Raw genomic sequence first — 26476 nt, 5'->3', positions numbered from 1 at the left:
GTGATCCAGCTATTCTACATGTGGGTATACACCCAAAGAACTCAATACGCCACTACAGAAATATATGTTGTGCCCATGAAACCCCAAAATTACGGCTGCCTAAGAGGACTTTCACAGTAACACCAGTTGGTAGTTTACATAATGCCCCAAATCAAGATGAAAAGCTATAGGTAATTAACAGCTGCTGAGAGGAAGAGCCCTAAACAGCATAACAGCATGTACCGAGAGACAATACTAAGTTTTATTGACATGCATTATATATATGTGCATATATATATATATATATATATATTATCAATAAAAGTTAAAGATGAGGTCACACACTTAAGAGGCAGTGAGGAGGACACAGAGGAGTTGGAGGGAAGATGGAATGATGGAACTGATGTAAAACTACTACTGATGTATGAAATTCTCAAGAATATTTAAAACATGAAATCTTTTTAAATAACATCTTAGAAGCCTAGAATAAACAAAGACTTCATCATGGCTAAACTCCAGTATGGTGCTGCAGTTTTCTAATGATTATCAACAGTATTAGATAATCCCAGGAGTAATATTCAAGATGACCATAAGACAGCTGACATCAGCCCCATGAAGAATGCAGGTCAGACACCATACACATGGCAGACCAGTGCCAGCCACTTCTTCGCTGTCATTCTTGCAGCTGGGGACAGGATGATGACACCCATACTGGGCAGTCCCGGGCTAGAGAAATGTCTGATTTAGGAGCAGGGGCTGCTCTTGCAGAGGACCCAGAATTGGTTACCAGCACCCACCAACATCTGACAGCTCACAACTGACCATAACGATAACCAGGGCATCTAGCCTCCTTGGGAACTCACATACACACATCCACATAAAGATACATGAATAATTAACAGTGACAAAAATCTTTACTTTAAAATACTCTTATATCCCTTGGTTGTATAAATGTCCTATGATAATTCTAGCATAATTTCCAAGATTCATCAAGGAACATTTGGTTGATGATATATTTTGTAAAATTTTAACTGCTACTAAAAACAAATAACTGCCATTATTCATAATTTTAGATAGTAGTGCTATCAAAAATAAAAAGGAAGAAAGGAAATTCTACTTGTTCTGTAGACCAGGCTGGCCTCAAACTTAGAGGAAGGGAGGAAGAAAGTACCAAAGGTTAACTAGAATGTGGAGAAATTTGAAATCTTGTGAATTGCTGTAAAAAATGTAAAATGGTGTCACTGTGAAGAAAGAAGTGCTATGGTTCCAGTGATTCTAAAAATAAAATTGCCATGTGGTTTATCAATACCATGTTTAGGTATATCCAACACTGAAATCAGATTCTCAAAAAAATATGTACTTAACCATGCTCATAGCAGCTTTATTTTCAGTAGTCCAGTGGTGGAAACAACTCAAGTGTCCATTGATGGATAAATAAACAAAATGCAATATATACATATGATGTAACAGCCTTTAAAAGGAAGAAAATTTTTATATGCATTATATTCATGAACCTTGAGGGTATTATTATGCTAAATATAGTTATAAAATAAACAATGTGTGCAACTCTACTTGCATGGCATAACCATGCAGCGACACACACACATACAGAAAGTCAAGTCAGGTGCCAGTCACCAGGATGGTCATATAGGGATTAAGGGATCCATCAGGTTAGTGTTGCAGATTTGAAGATGAAGTGGTTCTGGCAATAGACTGCGCTTTGTTGTGAACAGGCCTAACACTAATGAACTATCCACTTATGTTTTAAGACACTGAGTTTTTATGTATTTTACCCAAATTTAAAAAAAAACATTAACTTGGGCAGGCTTGGTGGTGCACGCCTTTAATTCCAGCACTCCAGAAGCACAGGCAGGCAGAACTCTGAGTTCGAGGCCAGCCTGGTCTACAGAGTGAGTTCCAGGACAGCCAGGACTACACAGAGAAACCCTGTCTCAAAAAACTAAACCAAGCAAACAAACAAAACACCATTGACTCAAAAATCTCACAAAGAGCAACTCACCTAAGCACATAACTAACAACCAAAATTGCATTTTGTTCTGTTTTGATTTTTGAGACAGGGTTTCTCTGTGTAGCCCTAGATTTCCTGGAACTTGCTCTGTAGACCAGGCTAGTCTCAAACATAGAGATCCATTTGCCTCTGCTACCCAAATGCTGGGATTAAAGGCATGCACCAACACCACCCAGCTAAGAAATTACATTTCTAAAACATTCATTTTATACATGCATCAACTGCCACTCTCAAGCCTGAATAGAAAGTCATTTATTCAACTGTGATTAGTAACCTAATGTTTCTCAGGTGTGATGACTCGCTCTGATCAGACAGTGATGATTATAGAAGATGCCCGCTCATACAGAGCTCATCTACAGGTGATGAGCAAGTCATGTCTAAGGAAAATTCAGAGACAGATACAGAAGTTGGCAAGAGCCTGGCTACTTAGTCCAGATGGACAGTCTGGGGAGATGTCAAACTGAGACTCCTACACAGGGATCAAAACGAAAAGCAGGTTCCAGACACAGGACTGCATGAGGCAGAAAGAACAGCTAGTTTAAGGAGTCTACTTCAGCACCAACCAAAGAGCATGCATGGACTGGACCTAGGTCCCCTACATGTATGTAACCCATGGGCAGTTTGATCCTCATGTGGGTCCCCTAGTAAGTTAACAGGGTGCTGTCTATGACATGGACTCTGCTGCCTGCTCTAACAGGGTGCCATTACGTGGCCTCAGTGGATGAGGAGGAGCTCAGCTCTGATGTAACTTGATGTGCTGGGGTGGGGTGGTGTAGGAGAGGCTCCACTTTTCTGAGGACAAGGGGAGAGGAAATAGGAGGAAGAAGGGACTGGGGGGAGAAGAGGGAGGGGCTATGATTGGGATGTAAAGCGAAATTATAAATTAAAAATAATATTTTTAAATGGAGTCTACTTCAGGATGAGGCCTGTGCTCCCGAGAGACAAAATCAGAACTGCCAGTTAGAAGTGTGAGAATAAAAAGAAAAGTCAAAGTAGCAGAATCACTCTCAAACCTTGGAATCTACAGAGAAATAATTTCCTATATTCTAGCCTCTTTTTTTCTTGAAGATTATTAACTCGTTGCAAAAAAGCAGCAGACTCCATTAAAGGAAATGGTTTTATAGCACCTATGTAAACAAATTTTATTTATTTATTGCTGTGGGTTTTTCCAAAACTATTTATAATTCAAATATTTTTAAATTACAGAAAAAAACTAAATGTTAGTCTTAATTTATTCTTAGCTTGAAAAAGTTTGTTATCACTGTCCAAATCCAGGTGCAAAAACATTTTTGCTAATGTTACAAATTCACTACTTAGAGAGAAAGCTACCAAAACACACCTGCACCTTTTCAAAACTGACCTAATATTGTGTGAAAGTAAACATGTTAAGGTCATGGATGTTTAGTCATCAAAAACCCCATTGTTCCATCTGCTGTGCTAAGAGACTTACAGGGCTACTTGCATTCTCACAGAGCTAAGCCTGCATCTCCTGATGGGACATCCTCTCCAACGTCGGAATCATCAGCAAAGACTCAATGCTTACAGCCTGCACAAATATTGGTTTGGTCCTGTAACTTAGTAGCATAGAATAGAGGGACTAACATCCAAGGAGGAGCCCACATTCTAAAGCATTTAACATCATATTTTATTAGTCAAAGCAAGAGGATGCAGTTGTTAAGAATTGGGGCTCTTGCACCAGCTGCTCTGAGTTTTCATCTTGCTTGTGGCCTTTCCTAGTATAAACTCCATAAACTCCGTATGTTTAGGTTTCCATCTCTAAAACAGAGATAATAGTATTTACATCCACCAAGATGGCCGTGAGCATAGAACAAATTAAAACATGTACAGTGTTCTCCAGCTTGGCACATATTAGCAAACCACACTTATAATGTGAGCACTACTTAGTATTATGTCACACACAAAATACACTCACACTGGCCTACTGTCTCCTTCTGCACGGTGACGTCTACACCTATATCCATCAACACTCTTCGTCTTTACAGCTCAACATTCAGAGATAAAAGAAAAGATAGCAAATAAAGCAATAGTTAAAAATAGTCATAATACTGTAAGTTGTAAAAATTAATCCAAATATAGAGATTAAAATTTAGTTAAAAGTCTAGTAAGGACTGGCAATACAGCTCAACATGTAAAACAACTGACCACAAGCCTGAGGTTCTGAGTTCAATCCCCATGGCCACCTGGTGGAAGAAGAGAGCCAACAGCTGCAGGTTGTCTTATGACCTCCACACATGGGCACAAATAGTACACACACACACACACACACACACACACACACATACACACACACAGGAATAGATGATAGATAGATAGATAGATAGATAGATAGATAGATAGATAGATAGATAGATAGATAGATATAGATAGACAGACAGACAGACAGATGTAACCAAAAAGTGCAAGTCTAGTCAGGCATGATGGCATGTGTCTCTAAAGCCACTTGAGAGACCCACCTTGGCAATGGAGTTAAGACTCTGTCTCAGTAACATAAACATGGAGCTTACTGTTGGGCGCATCTGGATCCTGGACAACTCCTGTGGCGGTATCTCACACCTGGGACAGAGAATTGTGTCTAATAATCCATTACTTCTCAGATCAGCATCCTCTGGCCGTGTAGGACAGCTCGTTTCTATCTCTTTTGTATGGTGTGGAGGGGAATGTAAAGAAAGATGGCACTTGCATGTGCTTTTGGTATTGGCCACGCCTCCTCCATGCTCGCATTCCCCTCCCCCACCCCATCCTTTCTCAGCTTAAAGCTTTCAGCCACCAAATGTCCTTCTCTACTTTTCTATCAGCTATGCTTTATGGTCTGCCTTTCTGTAAGACAATTCCGTCCCTTTCCTTGTCCCATGCCTTCCAGGAGTACCCCCAAGTTAAACAAACAGGACTAAAGAGTGTCAGGATTCGCTCATGTACTGGTACCCTTCTGGAGCTGGGTTGCCATACTCTATAATTTTTTCCAACTTCATACATTTATTTTAATTTTTATAATTTTATTTTCCTTACTGAGGAACTAGACTCCACTGCATACATGTATCACATTTTTATTTCCCATTCAGTAGTTCATGGACAGCCCTGCTGACGCCATTTCCTACTGACCGTGGTGTGGATGTGCAGTGTCTCTGTAGCATGACGAAACCCTCTGGGTACCAGTCCAGAAGTTACAGAGCTGGGTCAGAGGGTAGTTTTATTTTGAGTTTTTGGAGAAACCTGTGGAATGGTTTCCAAAGTGGCTCCACTAGGTTACACTCCCATCAACAGTGTCATAAATCCTGGTTAGACTCACACCCGAATTAGAAGGTAAGTTCCACACACATCAGCTGCAAGATATAGAAAAATCACACTAGAAATGTTCCCTCTCTCAGCTAGCTCTCAAGGGACTGCAAGGTGCTTTACAGCCTGTTGCAGAAGAAAAGATGTTAGTAGTGTTACCCAGCTATGAACATTATGAACAACAACAACAACAACAAATCAACCTGCCAGGGAAGATACACCCACTGGTGCAGTAGTGGCGTGACTGTTGTGGGGAAACAAATTGTCATCTGACTGTATGTGACTATGAAACCTGACCCACTGAAGGGAACCCAGGACCAGGCTCTAAGCTGATGAACAACACATGCTCAAGTGGGGCTTGTACTACTCTTGTTTAACCACATTCACATATCATCAAGCTGCCTTCTAAATAGGTGTGCTTAAACCCAAAGACAGATGCTACTTAATCAACTTAATCAAAGAAGCCTTTCTTTGCAGGGCAAGGTAGTGAGTGCAGAGACTCATGGCTGCCAAGGATGCTCAGAATAAGTGACTGTTAAGTGCTGAGTCCTACAAGAGTCCTTTACAGCATCCCCTCTCAGGCCAGAGAACAGGGCAAAAGGGGGGCAGGAAGAATATGGGAGCCAGGAAATAATGTTGAAGGGCCTCTATATGCCATCCTCTAGACTTGATACTGCCGTTACAGCCTTCAACTCAGAGGGACAAAGGCTACTTGCCTCACAAGACTGGCCTTGTCAACAATCAATCATGGCAGGGAGAAGGGCCCATAGATGCCCATCACTTACTGCTGAACTATTGAAAATGATGGATTTTGAGCAAGAAAGAGTCACTGTCTTTGGTTCTCTACCCAATGATGATCCAACATCCTCCAAAGAATAGCGCCAAGCCCACAATCACACATAAAGTCCTAATTAAACTCAGTCTATTACAATATAAAACTAGACATGAAAATGAGAAAGAGACATATGCAGGAAAGAGGAGGGCTTGAGAGCAATGAGAGAAATATAGGATAGGGATGGAAATAATAACTATGCATTATATGTGTGTATGACTTTTCAGAATAAACAAATTATGAAAAATAAATAGAAAAGAACATAAAAAGTAATGTTAATTCACTTCAAGGGTATGCCTTATACTCTTGCTAATTCAGTGGCAACACACACACACACACACACACACACACACACACACACACACACACACACATTGGAATTATATGAAATACATCTTTTATATTCACCTGGATCATAATAATTTTATTAACATATTCATGGACACTAGAAACACTTCTCTAAGTATTACCCTTAAAATACCTTTCAATGTGACCTTAAAAATAACACTGATCATCCACCATTGCTGCCATCTTTACACCCAAAAGCCTATCTCCAGAGTTATCTCTAAAGGTATATTTACCCTTAAATCTTGTTGGTAACCAACAGCTGCCCAATAGAAGCTAAGGGCCACACAACAGGAGTGGTCATGTAACTTACAAGAGAATCTATTACTGCTACTTTACTAAACTAGCAGAACTGAAGCTGAGAGTATGGAGCCTTCACATCCCTTTGCCTGAGGAACTCTTACCCATCATTAAAGAATAAACCGACTCCTAAACTCAAGTGACAGTGCAGGAGAACACTCCTCCATTGCTGGTGGGACTGCAAACTCAGACAGTCACTGTGGAAATCCATCTCCAAGTATCTTAGAAAATTGGGAATAGCTCTACCTCAAGACCCAGCCACACCACTCCTGGGCATACACCTAAAGATGCTCCATCATACAACAAGGACATTTGTTCAACTGTGTTCACAGCAGCTTTACTTGTAATAGCCAGAATCTGGAAACAACCTATATGTCCCTCAGCCAAAGTATGGATAAAGAAACTGTGGTACATTTACACATGGAATACTACTCAGCCATTAAAAACAAGAAAATCATGAAATCTGCAGTCAAATGGATAAAACTAAATAAAATTATCCTGAGTGAGGTAACCCAGACCCAGAAAGACACACATGGTATATCCACTTATAAGTGGATTTTAGCCATTTAGTACAGCATAAATATACTACAATGCAGGAAGTCCTCACAGCTATCCAGATTCCCTGGTGAGTGAAGGCTTTCGTAAGGCATGCCCTTTGGGCTAGTGTCAAATTATAGGTGAGTATATACCATGTGAGTCTTTCTGCTTCTGGATTAACTCACTCATTACAATCCTTTCTAGAGGCCTGGCAGCACTCAAACGAAGGACAGCAGGCTACCAAGAAGAGACTGGATACCCTATGAGCATATACAGGGGGAGGAGGTCCCCCTCAGTCACAGTCGTAAGGAAGGGGAGTAGGAGGAAAGCGGGAGGGAGGGAAGAACAGGAGGATATAAGGGATAGGATAACAATTGAGATGTAATATAAATAAATTAATTTAAAAATAATTTTAATTAAAAATAAATAAATAACCAGAAGGTAAGAGAAAAGTAGCTATTATTTCTGTTACTGGAGGATAGCTTCTCCAGTATTGGGGGTGAGGGAGAGCAGTAATTCTCATTATATTCTATGTATTTAAAGTATAGTGGAAGGGTAGATGCCATGGCCCAGGCATGCAGGTCAGAGTGTAACTTGTAGAGGTCAGTTTTCCCTTCTACCATGTGGGTCATCGGCTCATACCCAACTTGTCAGCCTTGGTGTTAACTGTCTCTACTTGCTGAACCAGCTTACTGAGCCTAGTACTTTGCTTTTGTTTGTTTGTTTGTTTTTTATTTTTGCTTCTTGGTCTTTGAGATAGGGTCTCTCTGTGTAGCCTTGGCTGTCCTAGACTTGCTTTGTAGACCAGGCTGGCCTCGAACTCACAGCGATCCACCTGCCCCTGCCTCCCGAGTGCTGGGATTAAAGGCATGCGCCACCACACCCAGCTAGTACTTTGTTTTTGAGACAGGGTCTCATCATATTGCCCAGGTTGTTCTTAGGCTCAGGGGGGGTGGAGGGGGAGTGGGGGGAGGGGGAGGGGGTGGGGGAGAGGGGACAAGGGGGGAGCAGTCTCAAGCAACCCTTCTGTCTCTGCCTTCCGCATAGCTACAACTACAAGTTTATGCTACCACATCCTGGCTTTTTCAGTGTTTATTAAGACAGAAGCAGTATGAGAGGGTAGACATGTGAAATTAATAATACCATCAATAATAATAATAGATGTGAGAGGAAGTGGTCATATTTATAGCTTTGATGACAGTGTTAGAACCCACCCTCAGTGCTATGTCTCCTCCAACAAGATCACAATTCCTAAGCCTCCGCAAAACAGTGCCACCAACTGGGAACCAAGTCATCAAATGCCCAAGGCTCTGAGGCCACCTCACTCAACCCACAGTGGTCTTTTGTGTGTTGTTTCCTGCATTTACCACCATTTACCATGATCTCATGGTTTATCTGTGATGGTGTATATAAAAGTACCTTCCATTTTTATAACTGAACAATACTCAATTATATCTATATACCACATTTTTAGCCATTTATCAGTTATTAGGCATTTGGATTGTTTCCCACTTGAAGCTACTATGAATAATGCTGCGTTCAGGACTCATGTTTGAGTACTTACCTGCCTATGTTTTCAGTTCCCTTGGGTATTATCTTAGAAGTAAAATTGCTGGGCCATATGGTAAAAATCTGTCTAATTTTTTGAAAAATTGCCAAGCTGTTTTCCATTTTCCTTTTCCACCAAAGATTTAATTTTTATTCACCTAGCCATTAAACTCCATGCGAGCAGTAACTAAAGTCTTGCACTCAGCTGTAGTCCCAGAACCTGGTACAGGGCCTAATGCATATGGCTATCTCTGAGTACTTGCACATGACTAAAAACTAAGTTTTCAAATGTTTCCTTCTTCTGCAACTCTCCTCATGAAAATATCCCTTCCCATTTTATTTAACTTCCATCTCTCCAGATTTTTTTTTCCTATTAAGAAAGTATTGTAAATAAAATACTCCAACAGGTCTGCAAATGGCTGCTCTACAATTGCTAAACCAAAAAACTGTAATGCTGCTGGAGTGTCTCATCTGCAGACTAGAGAAGTAAGCACAGTGTATCTGACAGCAGATGAGATCAAGGATTCTAACTTTGTACAGTTTGCAGCCAGCCAGTGCCTCAAGCAGATTTCCAGTTATCCTAAGCAAATATTCTTGGCTCTTGGCCTCCCTCTGCTGGCCCTGATGTCAACAACACTAAAATGGATTTTTTCAGAGAAAAGAGCAAAGTGTCTCTCCCACATGGGACAGAAGGCAACATATGGGACACATCCATAACAAAGACAACCAGAAGAGATCACAGATGAAAGGACCTTCGTTTCCTAGAAGCCCTGGGTGGGGACTGGCCTCCCCCTCCCCAGACTGGCACTTGAGTACCCTGATGACTTCCAGCTCCAGACAGTTAAAGAGACCATCACATTAAAAAAATCCACTTTGATCCTCAAACACGAAAAGGACATGTGACATGGACAGAACTTAAATTTTAAACATGACCAACTCTTCTCAACGTGAAATAGTTTATATCGCTTATAAAATGGCATATAAATGTAAATAAATTCTCTGTCTCTATCTCTCTGTCTCGCTGACGTCTTATATAAAACAAACACAATTAATTGTACATTTAGAACTAGCATAACTACAAATACATAGAGCAGAGACTGAAGTGACCAACTGTGTGGACATTACTGTGGGTTATATGAATTACTTGCAGTTGGCCAAATTTTCCTTCAAGGATTGCTAAAAGTTTGTTACAGTACATACTGAAAGGGATCTTACAAATGGGGTGAAGGCTAAACTTTGAAACTGGAAGATAATCTTAGATCATGTAGACAGGCCACCGTCATCATGTGCGACATTAGAGGAGGGAGTTTTTCATGCCACATCCGGGAAGACATCGCAGAAGATAATGGGAAGATATAAAAGGAATGTGGACGATTTCTTCAGCAAAAACCAGCTCCTGATGACAAGTGACATAAAATGAGGACCACATCACAAAATCACAAACAGCAACCTGGCTGACTGGGATCCCCCCTCAGAGCCTGGTGCACACAGCAGACTCCAGCCTGGTGAGAACTGAGTAGGACTGCCACAGTAATGGCAGGATTGTGGGTTCTTCTTGTATTGTGCCTCTTGGGGTATACATTATGGACACATAGAATATTGCTGAATATCAATGTGTTAAGATGAAGATTAAGCCATTCTGAAATAAATAATCACTAGACTGTCAGCTAAAACTATACTTTCCCAGAACCTATTTACCTCCCAGTTCAACATATTATTTATGAGTACATAGGAAATTTCTAATGATAATTACTAGGTATTTGTAAAAAGATCTTATCTAAGAAGAACTCAGTGTTTTCTAAGCCATCATCTCCAACACTTCAAATTCAATGACTTTTTACAGTGAACTTGATGGTTATTTTAGCAACTCTTTTCAACTCTCTTACCAGTTTGGTGCAGCTCAGCTTAGGAAGGTATCCATTCCTTACCTAACTTTTTGTATATGTGCACGTGTACATGTAGACATGTGTGCAAGGGCACATGCACATAATGAATATACGCATGTGGATGCCAGTGGGTAACCCCAGGTGCTTCTCCTCAGTTGCTTACCAGCTGGCCTCATGACACTGGTCTCTCACTGGCTTAGAACTCAGGCATCAGGATGTGTCGGCAGCCCTCAGAGGTCTGTGTGTCTCCACAGGCCCAGCGCTCATATTGCCGGCATGCAGCATATGAGCAGTTTTTCACATGGGCTCTGAGGATCGAGGTCAAGTCTTCAAGCTCTCGCAGCAAGCACGTTCCCAAATGAGCTATTTCTCCAGTTCCTCATTACCTATCTTAGTACAGTGCATACTTTACTTTACCTTACAGTCACCACATTAGCAAAAGTCAGAGACATTTACTGTCTTAATGCAAATTAATGCTTGAAAATTTCAAGAGCATAAACAATGCCAGGGTTTATATGCCCAAAAGTACAAAGACTTCTAAGGCAAATGTCACATATTTTTAGTGTGTAAATGCATAAAACCAGTACTAGTGAGTTACTTTTTAACGTGACTTTATTGATACAATGACTGTATTTTGGAACAAGCATTTCTTGAATTAGTAGGTCAAACTCCCACATAGCGTTACTACAGGCACATGACAGTCCCTCTGTTTCTGGACTGGTTGGGACATCTCACGTTGTACCGCTCCGAGCAGCATTTCCACGTTTTCACAGTCAAGAAAGGTTGGACTTACAGATGCTCTAGAATATCACAGCATCTGCATGTGAAACATGGACACTTACTTTTTCTGTGTTCTTTCAGCCAGTCTTGCAATATTTATAGCTGCCTTTCTTGCTTCAAAATCTTCCCTCTTCACGATTTCCCCTGTCCCTCGGTAGCCCAGCTCCACCAGCTGGCGAGCCAGGTTCTCATCCTAAGGGAGAAACCAAGGAGCAGATGTGTGGCTGAGTTGGCTTCAACGCTTACAAAACAATTGTTTAAACTAAGTGTCCTTCTTTAAAAGGAGACAAGAGCTATTACATCTGCAAAACCAGCCTCCTGACAGGACAATTAGACACATTTGGTCTTTTAACCACAGATATAAGATGAAAAGAGAAACAACATCAACCACCAAATTTTCTCCAAGGGATCAGAGAACAAAGATCTGTTGTGTTTTTAAACAATTTATGCAAACAGCAGTAGACAATTAACGGAGTATCTTTAAAGCAATATAATTAGAGACAATAGTGTGCAGAAAAGAATGGCTTTGAGAATCAATTGCACACAAAGAGAACTGGCTGCTTTAGAGAGTCCCGTGCCTCAGACTGACTTAAGTCAATTAGCTGGTGACACAGAACAGTACAATTCCAAATTCAAGTAAAGAAGAGCAGATGAATTTCCTATTTAACTAAGAAGATATTGTTCCTGTATAATGATGGTACCAATAAGAACAGAGAAGTAGACACACAAGAAGATAGCCACAAAATGTCTGAAGTTGACAGAAACAAATTTCCCCACATTATTTTAGGCCTGCCATATTTCGGTTATTTTAAGAATTGTATCATAAACATTGTTGTGCATATGGCATACTCAAAAAAATAATACTCATTTTCCCATGACTTAAAGAGGTATTCTTTTACATGATGTTACTAATACAAAATATTAAATAAAATATTCATTTATCAACAATAATCTCATTAAATGACATGGAAAACATTTAAAATACAATGAAAACAGCATATATTATATCTTAGATGACAGTAATGATTAGAGGACTAACAATTAAAAACATGAAAATGCTAGATTACTAATCTGTTAGTCCCACCCTTACACACTAGCCTTGTTAATTTACTAAGCACTGAAAGAAAACGCCAAACTCTAGAGGACAATGTGCACACACTACCAGGCCGGGACAATGAAAAGCCCCACCCATGCTTAGGAGCATCACAGCTGTCCCCTGAGCATACACTTAACAACTGCCTTGCTGCTGTTTTAATGCATGTGGATGGACCACAAAACTGAGCAAATGCCTCCACCTAGTGGAATTAATCTTTAATAGAAACAGCAATACAGATTTAAGGTTTTCTTTCAAAACTAATTTGAGTATAAACTGCCTTAAATATAGTTCTACAATGTGTTTGTGGATAGCAATCTATCCATCAAGACAGGAAGATTCCTCCATAACAATACACATTTGTATCAATGCACAATTTGAGGACCTCTGAAAAGATTGTGTATTTACTTTTCACACTAAATTTTTCATGCCTTTGAGTCTTAACTCAGTTACACAAAACCACTTGGGTAGTTCTGAAACTAGCAACACACACACACACACACACACACACACACACACACACACACACACAAACAACACATTTGCAAAAGCTGTTGGGAGTCAAACAAAAGCCAAGCATGGTTGCCTCAGGTAGCAGGACCACTATTCCTCTCTACTGTGACAGCGCAGTCCTCCACTGTGGCAATGTAGCATCTCTAGAAACATGACACTACACAGCAGAACTATTCAAGCAAATGAAGCACAGACCCAAGATATTCAAAAGAATATTACCCAACTATAAAATAGATATACCAAACAAGCCAAAATCAGAATGACAATTCAAAGGTAATTTTAAATTATATATAATTTCTCTTTTCTCTGGCTTAGGATTCAGAAATGTGATATCTAGATTAAGAGAAAAATGATAGCTAGCCACAAACTTCACAATGTAATGGCTAATGCTAGATTCCTTATGTCTTTCTTTCTTTATAGATGTAAAATGACTGCTACGATCCTGCCAGTCAGAGATAATCAATGACACTCAGAGGAATAGCCTTGCGACCATTTTTCCTGGCATGTATATAAGCACTCTAGGTTTCCATGAACAAAATTAGAATCATGTGGAGCAAAGCCTCTCATGCCCAATTCTTTAAACTTAATAGCATATCTTGGGTGCTTTTCCATGAAATAGACAATAAAAAATGGCAATCATAATTCCATAATTCTGTGAGTGCAGGCTCTGCTCATTGCTGTGTCTTCAGTTTTCTGCCTTCCATGATGGGTAGCGATGAGTACAGTGTGACTTTCCGTTGTTTCTGTACTGCTTGGCACTTGAAAGGCATGACTCTGTTATTTGGTGCTGTGCACTGGTTCTGAGAAGGTGCAGTCATCACTGCCCCCAATTCACTCTGTTCTCTATCGTGCTGCCTGCGCTGCCCTTAAGACTGAACTTTATTACTCTCTAGTAAGTTCATGAAGCTATTCCTAACTGTGAGCTTCTTTTGTGTTTATTAAGCTGAGAGTTTGTTCAAGTTCTTGGTTTTTTATATTTACATTTTCATAAAACTATTATCTTTTAAAATATTTTCCTTCAGGTCTTATGAGCTCTGCCTTCACACACATTAGAGTCTGTGGCAATGCTTGCCCAAGGGGTTTTGGGATGCTCTGTTTGTTTTTGTTTACCTTATGTCATCTGTTGCTATCACACTGCTGACTGCTAGTGAATGAACTACTTTCAGCTCAACCCTTATTTCCTTGTTAAACTCACTTTCTGTTTTAATCAGGTTTCAGCAATTTTGTTGCACTTTCACCATCATGATATGTCAGCTCCTTCTAAACAGGACATGTTCTTTACATTGCAGCGTCACATTGTATTGGCTAGACTGCCAATAGCAGCTACACTCATTGGGTTTCTAACTTGAATATTAATTGGATATTTAGTCTCTGAGAATTAAATATTCTATAAATGTGTCTTAAAAGCCTATCAAATTATCAATCAAGGTAGATTTAGAATTTGTTCAATGTTTTTTTCTGCACCTACAGGAACAATTCTTTTCTTTTTTTAAATTTGACCAATTAATGTTTTAACTTGGTTAATTTACTCTTTAGCATTCCATATCATGTATATGTTAGTCATAGCCATCTCTCACTCCTTGTCACTTTTCCTGGACACCCCACAGTATGTCCCCCTCCTACCTCCACACCCTCCCCTTTTGTCTTTCCATAACTTTCTGAGACCCGATAGTAGCTTCCTGCTAGACTATTGACCACTCTCATTGGTTTGACCTTGTGCAAATAACCATACCGGAAGTGAGTTTATGAGCACAGCAGCCATGTCATGTCCAGAGACAGCAATTCCCCACACCTCCCTAGACTCCTGCTCTATATTTCTTTTGCTCCCTTTCCACCGTTTCCTGAGTTTTAGGGGTGTTCACAGATCTCCCCCTTAGGACTGAGCACTCAATAGTCACTTACTCTTACACATAACTCTTGAGTAGTTATGAGTCTGTGTTAACTTATTCCACCTGAAGAAGCGCCTTATCTGGCCAAAGTTGAGAGCAGCGCTAACTAAGAGGTGAAATATTTAGAAAGCAATTTGACAGCATTATCAGTTAACACTGTAGGAGTAGGCTTTCTTGTGGGCCCTATGACCTCCTGAGCCATGGGATTTTTGACCCAGCTTTCAATAAGAGACATGAGAGTCCTCCTGTTTAGCAGGCCTCCGAGCTAACCAGACAGCAGTCAGTCACACCTATAACCTTCATGTCTCTACTGTACATGCACCATGCACTGCAAGTCAGTGCTTATGTGACCCCAGCAACCCATAGAACCTCTCTAACAGGGACTCAAAGCTACTGTTCTAGGCTGAGACTCAGGTAGGGCCCTCATCCTCTTTCCTGTCCTCCCTTCTGATCTTTCTAGACTTACCCTTAGTCCTTCTGCAGCCTGAACTCCTATGCCTTTGGCACTTGCCTCTTGGTGTAGACTCAGGGTTCTCCTACATTTTTCCTGCCACTCAGTCTTTCAGTCTAGCTCACCTCCATCCCTTTGTGATTCCCCAGCAACCAGGAAACAGCTCTCTACCAAGGACCCCACATAATCCATGCATGCCTTGTATCTAGACCTGCTCTCTACCAGCAGTCCCACAGCCACCATACTTGCCTGGAACACAGAAACCCCACAACCACCACACTTGGCTAGGATCCTGAATGATCAAAATCAACCAATGAACAAAATACCCACCCAACCATGACCAGACAAGATACCTTTAGCAAGGAACAATTCAAACTTCATAACTCCAGAGCAAAGGCATAAACGTAAATAGTGAAAGCAATATGCCTCCCACCCCATGGGAGAGAGCCAACCTCTGACACTATTAATGATACTCTGCTATGTTTGCAGACAGCAGCCTATCATAGCTGTTTTCTGAGAAGCTCCATGCAGCAGTAGATCAAAATAGAGGCTGAGACTCACAGCCAAACATGGGGGAGAGTGCAAGGAGCCTTGCAGAAGAGTGGGTGAGTAGGATAGAAGAACCCAGAGGGGACAGGAGCTCCCCAGGAAGACTGACAGAGCCAACTAAGCTGGGGGCTCAGAGGGGCTTGCAGAGACTGAATCCCCAACCAAGGACCATGCATGGACTGGACCTAGCCCCCCTATGCAGATGTAGCCAATGAGCAGCTCAGTCTTCATGTTGGTCCCCTAGTAAGGGGAGCATGGGCTGTCTCTATCAGGGACTCTTTTTCCTGCTTTTCTATCACTTTCCCTTCATGGGGCTGCCTCGCCAGGCCACAGGGGAAAGGATACATTCAGTCCTGATGTGACTTATTAGCTGGGGTGGGTTACTGAGGGGGCTCCCCTTTTCTGAGGAGTAGGGAAGGGGAGATGGGGGGAAAGGGAAGGAGGGTGGGACCTGGAGGGGAGGAGGGAAAGGGGAAAAGTGAAAATAAGAGGCTCCATCTTTCTGTTGCATCTAAGAAACGCCTCACAATCAAGGATGGGGGTATCACATTACAATAAAAGGATGAAAAAATATTGCAAGCAAATGAAACCAAGAAGCAAGCAAGTGTATCTATTTAAATATCTGAAAAAGTAGGCTTCAATTCAAAACTAATCAGAGGAGATAGAGAAAGGATACTATATACTTATTAAAGGAAAATCTACCAAGAGGATTTTGAAATTCAATGAACCAAATACAAGGGCACTATACTATAGACACATACTCAGGATTTCAATGGGCAACTGCTCTAAGTTCTGAAAAGGCTGATACTGTAATTACACATTTATTTAGAAGTTATGGCTATTATTGGGATATGTATACAAGTTAAGACTGATAATGCTCCAGCATATATATCTAGTAAAATGAAATTGTTTTTGCATAGTATAGCATAAGGAATATTATAGGTATACCACACAATCCTACAAGACAAGCAGTTATAAAAAGAGCTAAGTATACTTTAAAAGATGGACTTAAAAAACAAAAAGAGGTAATAAGGACAGACATAGATTACCTAGTTCCTTATTAACTCTAACTACAGACAGGCATTGGATAGTAGGGGGGAACTGCTCAATTAAATCAATCTGTATATTTTAAAAATGTGTTGACCTTAAAATGGAAACCAGGATATCTGTTACATTGGGGAAGACTTTTGTCTTTGTTTCCAAAAGAGAAAAATAAAGATTGTATTTGAACAGGAGGGATTTCCTGAATAAGGAGAGGCAATGGTTCATCAGGCAGCTTGATCATTCAGTCCAAACTAACTTAAAAAGACTAGCAAATATCAGGTATAAAAAAAAATAAAAACTATCAGGTATAAAAAAATAAAAATAAAAACTAATAATATTTTTGAATTATCACTTACAAAAGGCATACTTGCTTTACTGGCATGAAATTTAAAAATGGGTTTTCTAAAACCGTGTGTCTTCATTCCATATTACAATGTTAGACTGTAGATTGATTGCCACACGGCCCATGTCACCTTGGACATCAGCTTTTGAGTTTTCTTCTTTTTGAATAAAAAGGATTTTTGTTGTTGTTGTTTGGTACTAAAAGCACAGTTAGGAGATTTAAAATATTTTAAGTCGTTCAAACTTGCTTTCTAAATCTCTAAGAGTTGGAGTGATTTGGGGCTAAAATAAAGTAGTTGAGCAGGGCAGTGGCAGCCCATGCCTTTAATCCCAGCAGAAACAGGAGGATCTCTATAAATTCAGCTGTTAAGAAAAAAGAAATTGAGTCTGTAGATAAATGGGTATGCTAATCTAAATTCAAAATACAAATGCTGCATTTTCCTCTTATGTGGATATTGGCTTTTAAGCTTTATATATGTGTCTTTCAATCTTAGTAATCACTGAGGTTAGGTAAGCAGTAAGGGACCAAGGTGAGGCATGGGAAAAAGAGGAACTTCTAAGAAAGGAGAAACAGACTGAGTGTTATAAGCAGATAAAGGAGAAACTAGAATAGTAGGATTAGATCGTAACAGAAGGAAAGAAGAATAAAGCAGTGAAGATACAGCAAACACTAACGGCCTTTTCAAAAACTGTCTGGTGCTCTGGATAAAGCTGTCTACTGTGTGAGACGTCCTTAGTCGGCCTTGTTCCCCCAGATCCCACAGTGTCTATAGTGGTGCCATGGCATGTCTTAAGCCTCTCCCCTCGAGGCTTATATGAAAGGGGAAAAAGAAAGATCCTAAGAGCCAGAAGTAGTAGATGACGCCACAAAAACAGCATATTCTAGACAAAACAGGACTGATGCACACACGGACTCACAGAGTCCGTGCCTAAAACCTGCACAGGCTCAAAACAAGCAAAACCCCAGCACAATCGGTGGGAGGTTGACACCAAGTCCTACCCCTAACCAAAAGCTCTTTTCAGTTGATACCTGCTGGAAATTTTCACTTTCTCTAAAGATGTGCCACTGGATATATTAACTACAATGCAGGGCAAGCTCCACACCTCAAAAAACATGAACTCTACGGTTTCTGTTCTGCTTGGGTAATTTTTGTCTTATTGATATTCTTTTGATTGTTTGTTTGTTTTGATTTTCATTTTTTGTTATTTTTCTTGTTTTCTTTTTACATTTTTATTTAGTTATTTATTCATTCAAATCCCAATTCCGCCCCTCCCTCCTCCCCTCTTTCCCTCCCTCTCCCTCCTCTCATAGTCTTCAGAAAAGGGGGCTCCCACCCATCTCCCTCGCCCATCAAGCTGCGTCAGGACTGGGCTCGTCCTCCTCCCCTGTGGCCTGGCAAAGCAGCCCTGCCAGGGGAGGGTGATAAAAAAAAAAAGCAGGCAACTGAGGCCATGTCAGAGACAGCGTTTCACCACCCCCACCCCCACCCCCACCCCCGCCCAGCTCCCTTATTGAAGGTCCCCCATGATGCCTGAGCTGCCCATCAGCTACATCTGTATAGGGGCCTAGGTCCAATCTATACATGGCTGCTGTTTTCTTTTTATAAACAGAGATAAAAGTAAGCATGAATTTGAATTGGGGACACTCTGAGCGAACTTGGAGCAGGGGAAAGAATATGACCAAAATATACTGATATATAAATATGAAAAAAATGCACAGACATTTTAAAGAAAGTCCCAGATTCCAGTGTTGTGACATAGTTCCTGTGAATAAACATAAGACTTTAGATAACTCTAAAATATATGAATTAAGAGTTTTTCAAAAGGAACAATATTTTCATATAATCAACAATGGAGAAACTAAATGATATTATTATTATTAATAGTTGGCTTATTACATAATCATGGTGCACTGTTATGGGGTTTTCCCTACAGTTTCACCTATAATTTTACACTTCTATCCAGAAATGTTTGTTTTGGGGGATGTTTTTATTTACTTGGTTGTGGTGTGTGTGTGTGTGTGTGTGTGTGTGTGTGTGTGTGTGTAAGCATAGGGATTTTTTTGTTCTGCCAGCATTTGGGATTGCACACAGGGCCTCAAGCATGACAAGAATCACTCTACCATTGCGCTATATCCTTAGCCCAAAATGTTTTATGTTTCATTAATTTATTCCTACTTTCTAAATAATTGGAAAATGGTATGAGTCAAATTTCATGTTGTTTAGATATGTAAATAATCTACCCATGACTGGGATCCATTATCTAGGAAAACATTTTCATCATTTTAACATCTCTTCATCCCTTACCTGAGAAACGCAATTCAATTATGACTTTTATTTTTCCAGTAGTCACAGGTAGGCACTAAAATGAAGGGCTGTGCTTAGTCAAAGGGACGGGGATCAGAAATGAATCTAAAAAACCATAGCTTGGCTATTTTGCTGAAACTTTTCAATGATTTGTACACTCACTGAAGTGATTAGTGTAATCAGATGATACTAGCTTATAGAAAAATTATTGTTAATTAGCTCAGCAAAGATAATGCAGTTTGCTGCTACTGCAATAAAGTGGTTTTAGTGTTTTGTCATTATCTAGTAAACACAAGAGTAGAAGATGGAGAATTGTAACTTTCATCCTCCAAACCACACTCCTCACCCTCTGGCTCATCAGATAATTAAGATGGTGTCATTATTTCTCTCCATACCTACCTTTCTTCCTAAACAAGCTTCTTGTAAAATATAATGTGTATAATGTATAATTAATGTATAATAATTGTAAAATTATTATACACATATGCTATTTGCATGCTCAGTGTATATTTGAAATGCTAAACGGCAACACAGAGATTAGGGCTGTATGGCAGCAAGTCATTGGACAAAAAGAGTAACTGAAAACAATAGCCACACTCACAGTGATATGGACAGAGTTCACAGAAACCAACAGAGAATGGGACAGGACCCAGGGCAAACAACAGTTGGAAGCCACTATTAACACAGGAACATACACCATGATATGGAAGGAAGAAATTCCCACAACAGGCCTGCAAAGAGGCCTGGAACTCACGCAAAAGAAGATGGCCAAACCTAAGGGATACAGCCAGTTCCACACTACAGCCAGTAGGAGATGAAGTGGAATAAGTTCTGTAACCACCCTCTGAAACATACAACAGACACTGAGGAAACCCAAAGAATCATTAGGTCTTACTTCAAAATGCTGTACCCCACAAAATTGGAAAATCTAAATGAAATGGACAATTGTCTTGATAGGTATTACTTACTGAAATTAAATCAAGATCAGGTAAACAAGTTAAATAATTCTATAACCCCTAAAAATAGAAGCAGTTATTAAAAGTCTCCCAACCAAAAAGACCCCAGGGCCAGATGGTTTTAGTGTAGAATTCTACTAGACATTCTAAGGAGAGCAAATACCAACACTCCTAAAAGTATTCCACACAATAAAAACAGAAGAATTGCCAAACTCATTCTATGAGGGAGGAGGATGCCAATCAACCCATAAAAACCATCAACCAAAAATTTATCTTGCCTGCAAGAAGTGTAGGGATAAAGATGGAGCAGAGATTGAGGAAATGACCAACCAATGGCTGGCTCAACTTGAGACCCACCCTATGGAACAGAGCTGATCCCTGACACTATTAATGATACTCTGCTATGCTTGCAGACAGGAGCCTCACATAACTGTCTTCTGGAAGACTTCATCCAGCAGCTGAGGAATACAGATGCACAGACCCACAAACAAACAATAGGAAGAGCCCAGGGAGTCTTGTACAAGAGTGGAAGAAAGGATTATGAGAGCAAGATGGCTCAAAGACACCACAAGAAGACCTACAGGGTCAACTAACTTGGGCCCATGGAGGTTCACAGAGACTGAACCACCAACCAAAGAGCAGGCATGGGCTGGACCTAGGCCCCCTACACTTAGGTAGCATATACAGCTTGTTCTTCATGTGGGTCCCATAACAACTTGAGTGGAGGGGTTTGGGGGTATCTCTGACAATGTTGCCTGCCTTGGATCTCTTTCTCAAAGCTGGGCTCTCTTGTCTGGCCTCAGTGGAAAGGGATGTACATGGTTGTGTTGCACAGATGTGCCAGGGTGGATTGGCAGCCCCTCTCTGAGAAGAGGAGGGAGAGGGAGAGGTGAGGGTAGGACTGGAAGGAGAAAAACCAGGAGACTATAAATAGATTAAATATATGTTCATGAAAAAAAGTATAGATAAGAGGTCCCCGCATCAATCCCAATCTCCTGGTAAGTGAAGACTTTCAGGGGACATCCCTGTTGGGCTAGTGTCCAATTATAAGTGAGTATAAACTATGTGAGTCTTTGTGAGTCTGGGTTAACTCACTCAATATGATCATTTCTAGTTCCATCCATTTGCACACAAATTTCAGGATTTTCTTGTTTGTAATAGCTGAGTAGATTTCCATAGTGTAAATGTACCCCAGTTTCTTCATCCATTCTTCAACTGAGGGACATTTAGGCTGTTTCCAAGTTCTGGCTACTATGAATAAGGCTGCTATGAAAATGGTTGAGCATATGTCCTTGTAGTGTGGTGGAGCACCTTCTGCGTATATTTTAAGGAGTGGTATAGCTGGGTCTTGAGGTAGCCCTATTCCCAGTATTCTGAGAAAGTGCTAGATTGATTTCTAAAGTGGTTGTACAAGTTTGCACTCCTACCAGCAATGAATGAATGGTCCCCTTTCTCCACATCCTCGCCAGCATGTGCTGTCACTTGAGTTTTTGATCTTGGCCATTCTGATGGGTGTAAGATGGAATCTCAGGGTCGTTTTGATTTGCATTTCAATGATGACTAAGGCCGGTCAGCATTTCTATAAGTGTTTCTCAGTAATTGGAGGAAATTGGGATTGATGTGGGGACCTCCTATGAGGACTCTAGGTGAGAGAAGTATGGGAGAATAGGGAAATAGAAGGATCTAGAGGGTCCTAGAAATCTACAAGAAGAACATCATGATGGGTGGATCTGGACCCAGGGGATTGGGCTCAAGCTGCTACACCAACCAAAGACAATACATGCAGTAAACATTGAACCCCTACTCAGATCTAGCCAAGGAACAGAACATTATCCACAGTTTTGTGGAGAGCAGGGACTGACTCTGACATGAACTCTGGTGCCCCATATTTGACCACTTCCCCCTGGTGGGGAGGCCTGGTAGCACTCAGAGAAAGAACAGGAAGGTTACCAAGATGAGACTTGATAGGCTGTGACCATATAGTGGAGGGGGAGGTCCCCTTCTGTCACAGACCTAGGGGAGGGGAATAGGGTAAAGGAGGGAGGGAGGGAGGAACAGGAGGAGACCAACAAGGGGATAAAATTTTAGATGTAATCTGAATAAATTAATTAAAAAAAAGGGAAAAAAGAAAGATGTTTTCTTCAAGGCTGTCAAATACAACTAGCTAAAACACAAAGAATGTAACATTTATACAATTCCTGATTGTGTCATGGTTCTTCTTGCTATAGGTAGTTTATTGTATATAAGTGTAATAATATAAATGTATATATAAAAAATAAAATAAATAAATTTTTTAAAAGTGTAGATAACTCATAATTTGACTGACATAATGTGTAGACTTTGAGTCTGGCTAATTTTACTATGCAGTGATTTTAATTTGCTAAATATTTATAATGAAGTTTTAATTTCAAAAAAGAAGTTTTGAATACTTCTTAGGCCAGCTTTTCCATATTTTCAGGTGTAGAAATGTGATTTCAAATTGATTTAAAACCCCAAATCACACAGCTAAGTCTCATAACTCACAGATATTCTGACTATAATACACTATCTTTAATCTATCATTTAAAATTTGTCCCATTCAAATAAGCTCAAGAGACCTCTTGTACAATACTGTAATTATAGTTAATAACAATATATTCTCAAAAGTGCTAAGACCTAGCTTTTAAATATTTTCACAATAAAGAATATAATTTCTAGTTAGCACGTATTAACTATCTCTATTTTAGCTCTTCTATGGTGTGGGTGTTTCAAAATAACACATTGTACAAGATAAACATAATTGTGTCAATTTTTATTTTTATTTTTTTAGTTTTTTTGTTTGTTTGTTTTTCGAGATAGGGTTTCTCTATGTAGCCTTGGCTGTCCTGGACTCACTTTGTAGATTATATTTATCTTGTGTCAATTTTTAAAATTAAAATAAAAATTTAACCCATTCCAACTTGAGTCAGTTTCCAATTAAATAAAGAAAAAAAAAAAAGAGGGAGATGCTGGAAAGATGTCTCAGAGGTTAAGAGCACTGGCTGCTCTTCCAGAGGTCCTGAGTTCAATTCCCAGCAACCACAAAGTGGCTCACAACCATCTATACTGTGATCTCATGCCATCTTCTGGCCTGCAGATGTACATTCAGATATGGCACTCATACATAAAATAATCTTTAAAAAACAAAAACAAAAACAAGAAAGAAAGAAAAGGAGTGACTTTAAATGGCACTGTCTGTGAGTAGTTTTCTGTGGTACTATTGGCAGGAGTCTGGGGGATTCTGCTTTCTCTGTGACGTAAACGGGCATTGCCTTGCAGCCACATTTGAGAACCTCAGTGACCACAGGCAGCAGCACTTTAGAGGTTGTCACCCAGGCCAATGAGATGGCTCAACACTGGCCCCAATGCCTGGTGACTTGAGTTTGATCCCTGGGACTTACAGGATGGAAGGAGGTAATCAACGCCCACAAGTTGCCTCTGACCTCCACACCAGCTCTGTACCGGGAACAGGACCACACCACAGAATAGATAAAATGGAGATAATTAATACGTGCTAACTAGAAACTATACTCTTTATCGTGAAAACATTTAAAAGCTAGGTCTTAGCACTTTTGAGAATATATTGTTATTAACTATAATTACAGTATTGTGCAAGAGGTCTCGTGAGCTCATTTGAATGGGACAAATTTTAAGTGATAGATTAAAGACAGTGTATTACAGTCAGAATATCTGTGAGTTATGAGACTTAGCTGTGTGATTTGGGGTTTTAAATCAATTTGAAATTCCATTTCTACACCTGAAAACAGACATAAACACAAAACAATTAAGTGAAATGTTAAACTACTAAAGCAACTATATGTAGCTATATATACATACATTGTTTTAGTATCATAGATAAAGCTATGTACCTATACATATATAGTTAGATATATATAACTATATAAGTATGTTTATATGTAGTTGCCTTATGTTTTAAATATATAGTCGCTTTATTATCATTATTCAACTTCATCTTATTTTTTCATGAAAGTTAAAGTGCTCTACATAATTCCAAACATAAGAGCACATGTCATTCCCTCAACAGTGTTACCATTCTTGGTTTTGGACATTTCTACAGTTCTAACTGATGGCACTTTAGTAATTTCTCACCTTTAATCAACATTAACATTTTTAGCTTCTTACCTGAAAATCTGTGTCTTAAATATATATATTAAAACCTGTCCTAACTATTAGCCTCAAGTTTGGTAATGTTCCACCTGGACTAGGAAGATGACTTTATCTATTAAGAGACTCATTACATTTCCTCGTTTGTAGGATTTTTTTTTTAACATTCAAAAGCTTGTGTGTAAACACAGACAAGCAGCATTATTTTTCCCTTCATTTCAGTGTCTTCGATGCTAGGAAAAGTAACTTCTGTGGGCTTAAAATATTAATTGTGGCCTCGTGGTGGTAGCTCATGCCTGTAATCACAGCACTCAGCACTTGGGAGGCAGAGGCAGTCAGATCTCTGCAAATTCCAGCACAGCCAAGGCTACACAGAAAAACCTTGTTTCCAAAATATGTGTGTGTGTATATATATGTTTGTGTGTGTGTGTATGTGTGTGTCTACATACATATATACACACTATGTATACATATATGTGTGTGTGTGTGTGTGTGTGTGTGTGTGTGTGTATGAGAGATGGCTCAGTGAGATAATTTCAAAAAGAACAAATTCTGTTCACTTAAATTCATTTTCATACTGTGGCACACAATACATTTTGAAGGCAAAACATTTTTCTTTTTTTTTTTTTTTTTTTTTTTTGGTTTTTCGAGACAGGGTTTCTCTGTGTAGCCTTGACTGTCCTGGACTCACTTTGTAGACCAGGTTGGCCTCGAACTCACAGCAATCCGCCTGCCTCTGCCTCCCGAGTGCTGGGATTAAAGGCGTGCGCCACCACGCCCGGCCGCAAAACATTTTTCAAACGAATACTCAAGTAGTCCACCTGTAAGTAAAACTCTAATGCAGAGTTTGAGATTTTTTTTAAAGGGTCTGCAAGCTAAAATGCACAGGGGAGATGAGGGCAGTTGGCAGGGTTCAACTCCTTCCCAGACTATTATGGTTTGTCCTGAATAGGGAGGTAGCCTCTTGGCTTCCTGTGAAAGTCAGGGCCTCTGGGCTGTGGGATTTACAATTGTGAGTTTGGGGCTCTTGGGCCTTGCAAAAGCAGCCAACTGCGGTTTCCCTTGCATCCGCGTCCTCCCGCTGCCCTGCCCACAGGTGCTCACAGCAACCGGTTCCCACTGCTTTCGCGCCTTCATTCCTTTGTCACTACCTTTTTACAGGGACACTGAGTCTGGCAACCGCAGCGTGCCGCACACCAGCGCTCAGACAGCTGGGGCCTCCCGGAGACTGCGCAGGAAGCTTCTCGAAAGCCAACGACTTGCCGTCCGCTGCGCCACCGCTAGGGGGCGACCAAGCCCCGCCGCGGCCGGCCGGTTGGACACACGCTTACCTCCAGGTAGTACAGGTCGACCGTGGTGATCTGCGAGTCCAAGAAGTCTTCGTAGGTGTTGAACTGGGTGACGATGTTGTCCACCGCGGTCAGCCCCTCGTCCTGACCTAACATGACTGCACCTCCACGGCGGGTCCCTAGCAACCGAGGCTGGGGGCGGGGCCGGGCGCCCGGGAGGAGGCGGGGCCTCGGGGGGAGGGGGAGGGAGAGAGCTGCTCTGATCCCGCCCTAGTCGGTTTCTGCAGGCTTCTGCCTGACTACCTAACTAACCACCTGAGAAGTCAGCCCCGACCTGCAAACTCCCACCGAGGAGGAGTTAAAAACTATAG

At 40.5% G+C, this 26476-nt stretch overlaps 1 protein-coding gene across 2 annotated transcripts in view; it reads right to left on the bottom strand.

Moving 5' to 3' along the window:
* CFAP299 (cilia and flagella associated protein 299) overlaps nucleotides 1–26306 on the bottom strand; it is a 451865-nt gene extending 425559 nt beyond the window's left edge. For both annotated transcript variants that reach the window (XM_084759751.1, XM_084759752.1), the window contains exons 1-2: nucleotides 26148–26306; nucleotides 11593–11723 (exon numbers count right to left, since the gene is read on the bottom strand). In XM_084759751.1, coding sequence (XP_084615877.1) covers nucleotides 11593–11723; nucleotides 26148–26261 — 245 coding nt within the window. In that variant the 5' untranslated portion in view covers nucleotides 26262–26306. The remainder of the gene's footprint in view (nucleotides 1–11592; nucleotides 11724–26147) is intronic.
* Between the last annotated feature and the right edge of the window lie 170 nt (nucleotides 26307–26476).

This window comes from Acomys minous, assembly GCF_964271855.1.
Source record: "Acomys minous genome assembly, chromosome: 15".
Classification (NCBI taxonomy): Eukaryota; Metazoa; Chordata; class Mammalia; order Rodentia; family Muridae; genus Acomys; species Acomys minous.
This window is presented reverse-complemented; position numbering and strand designations above follow the sequence as displayed.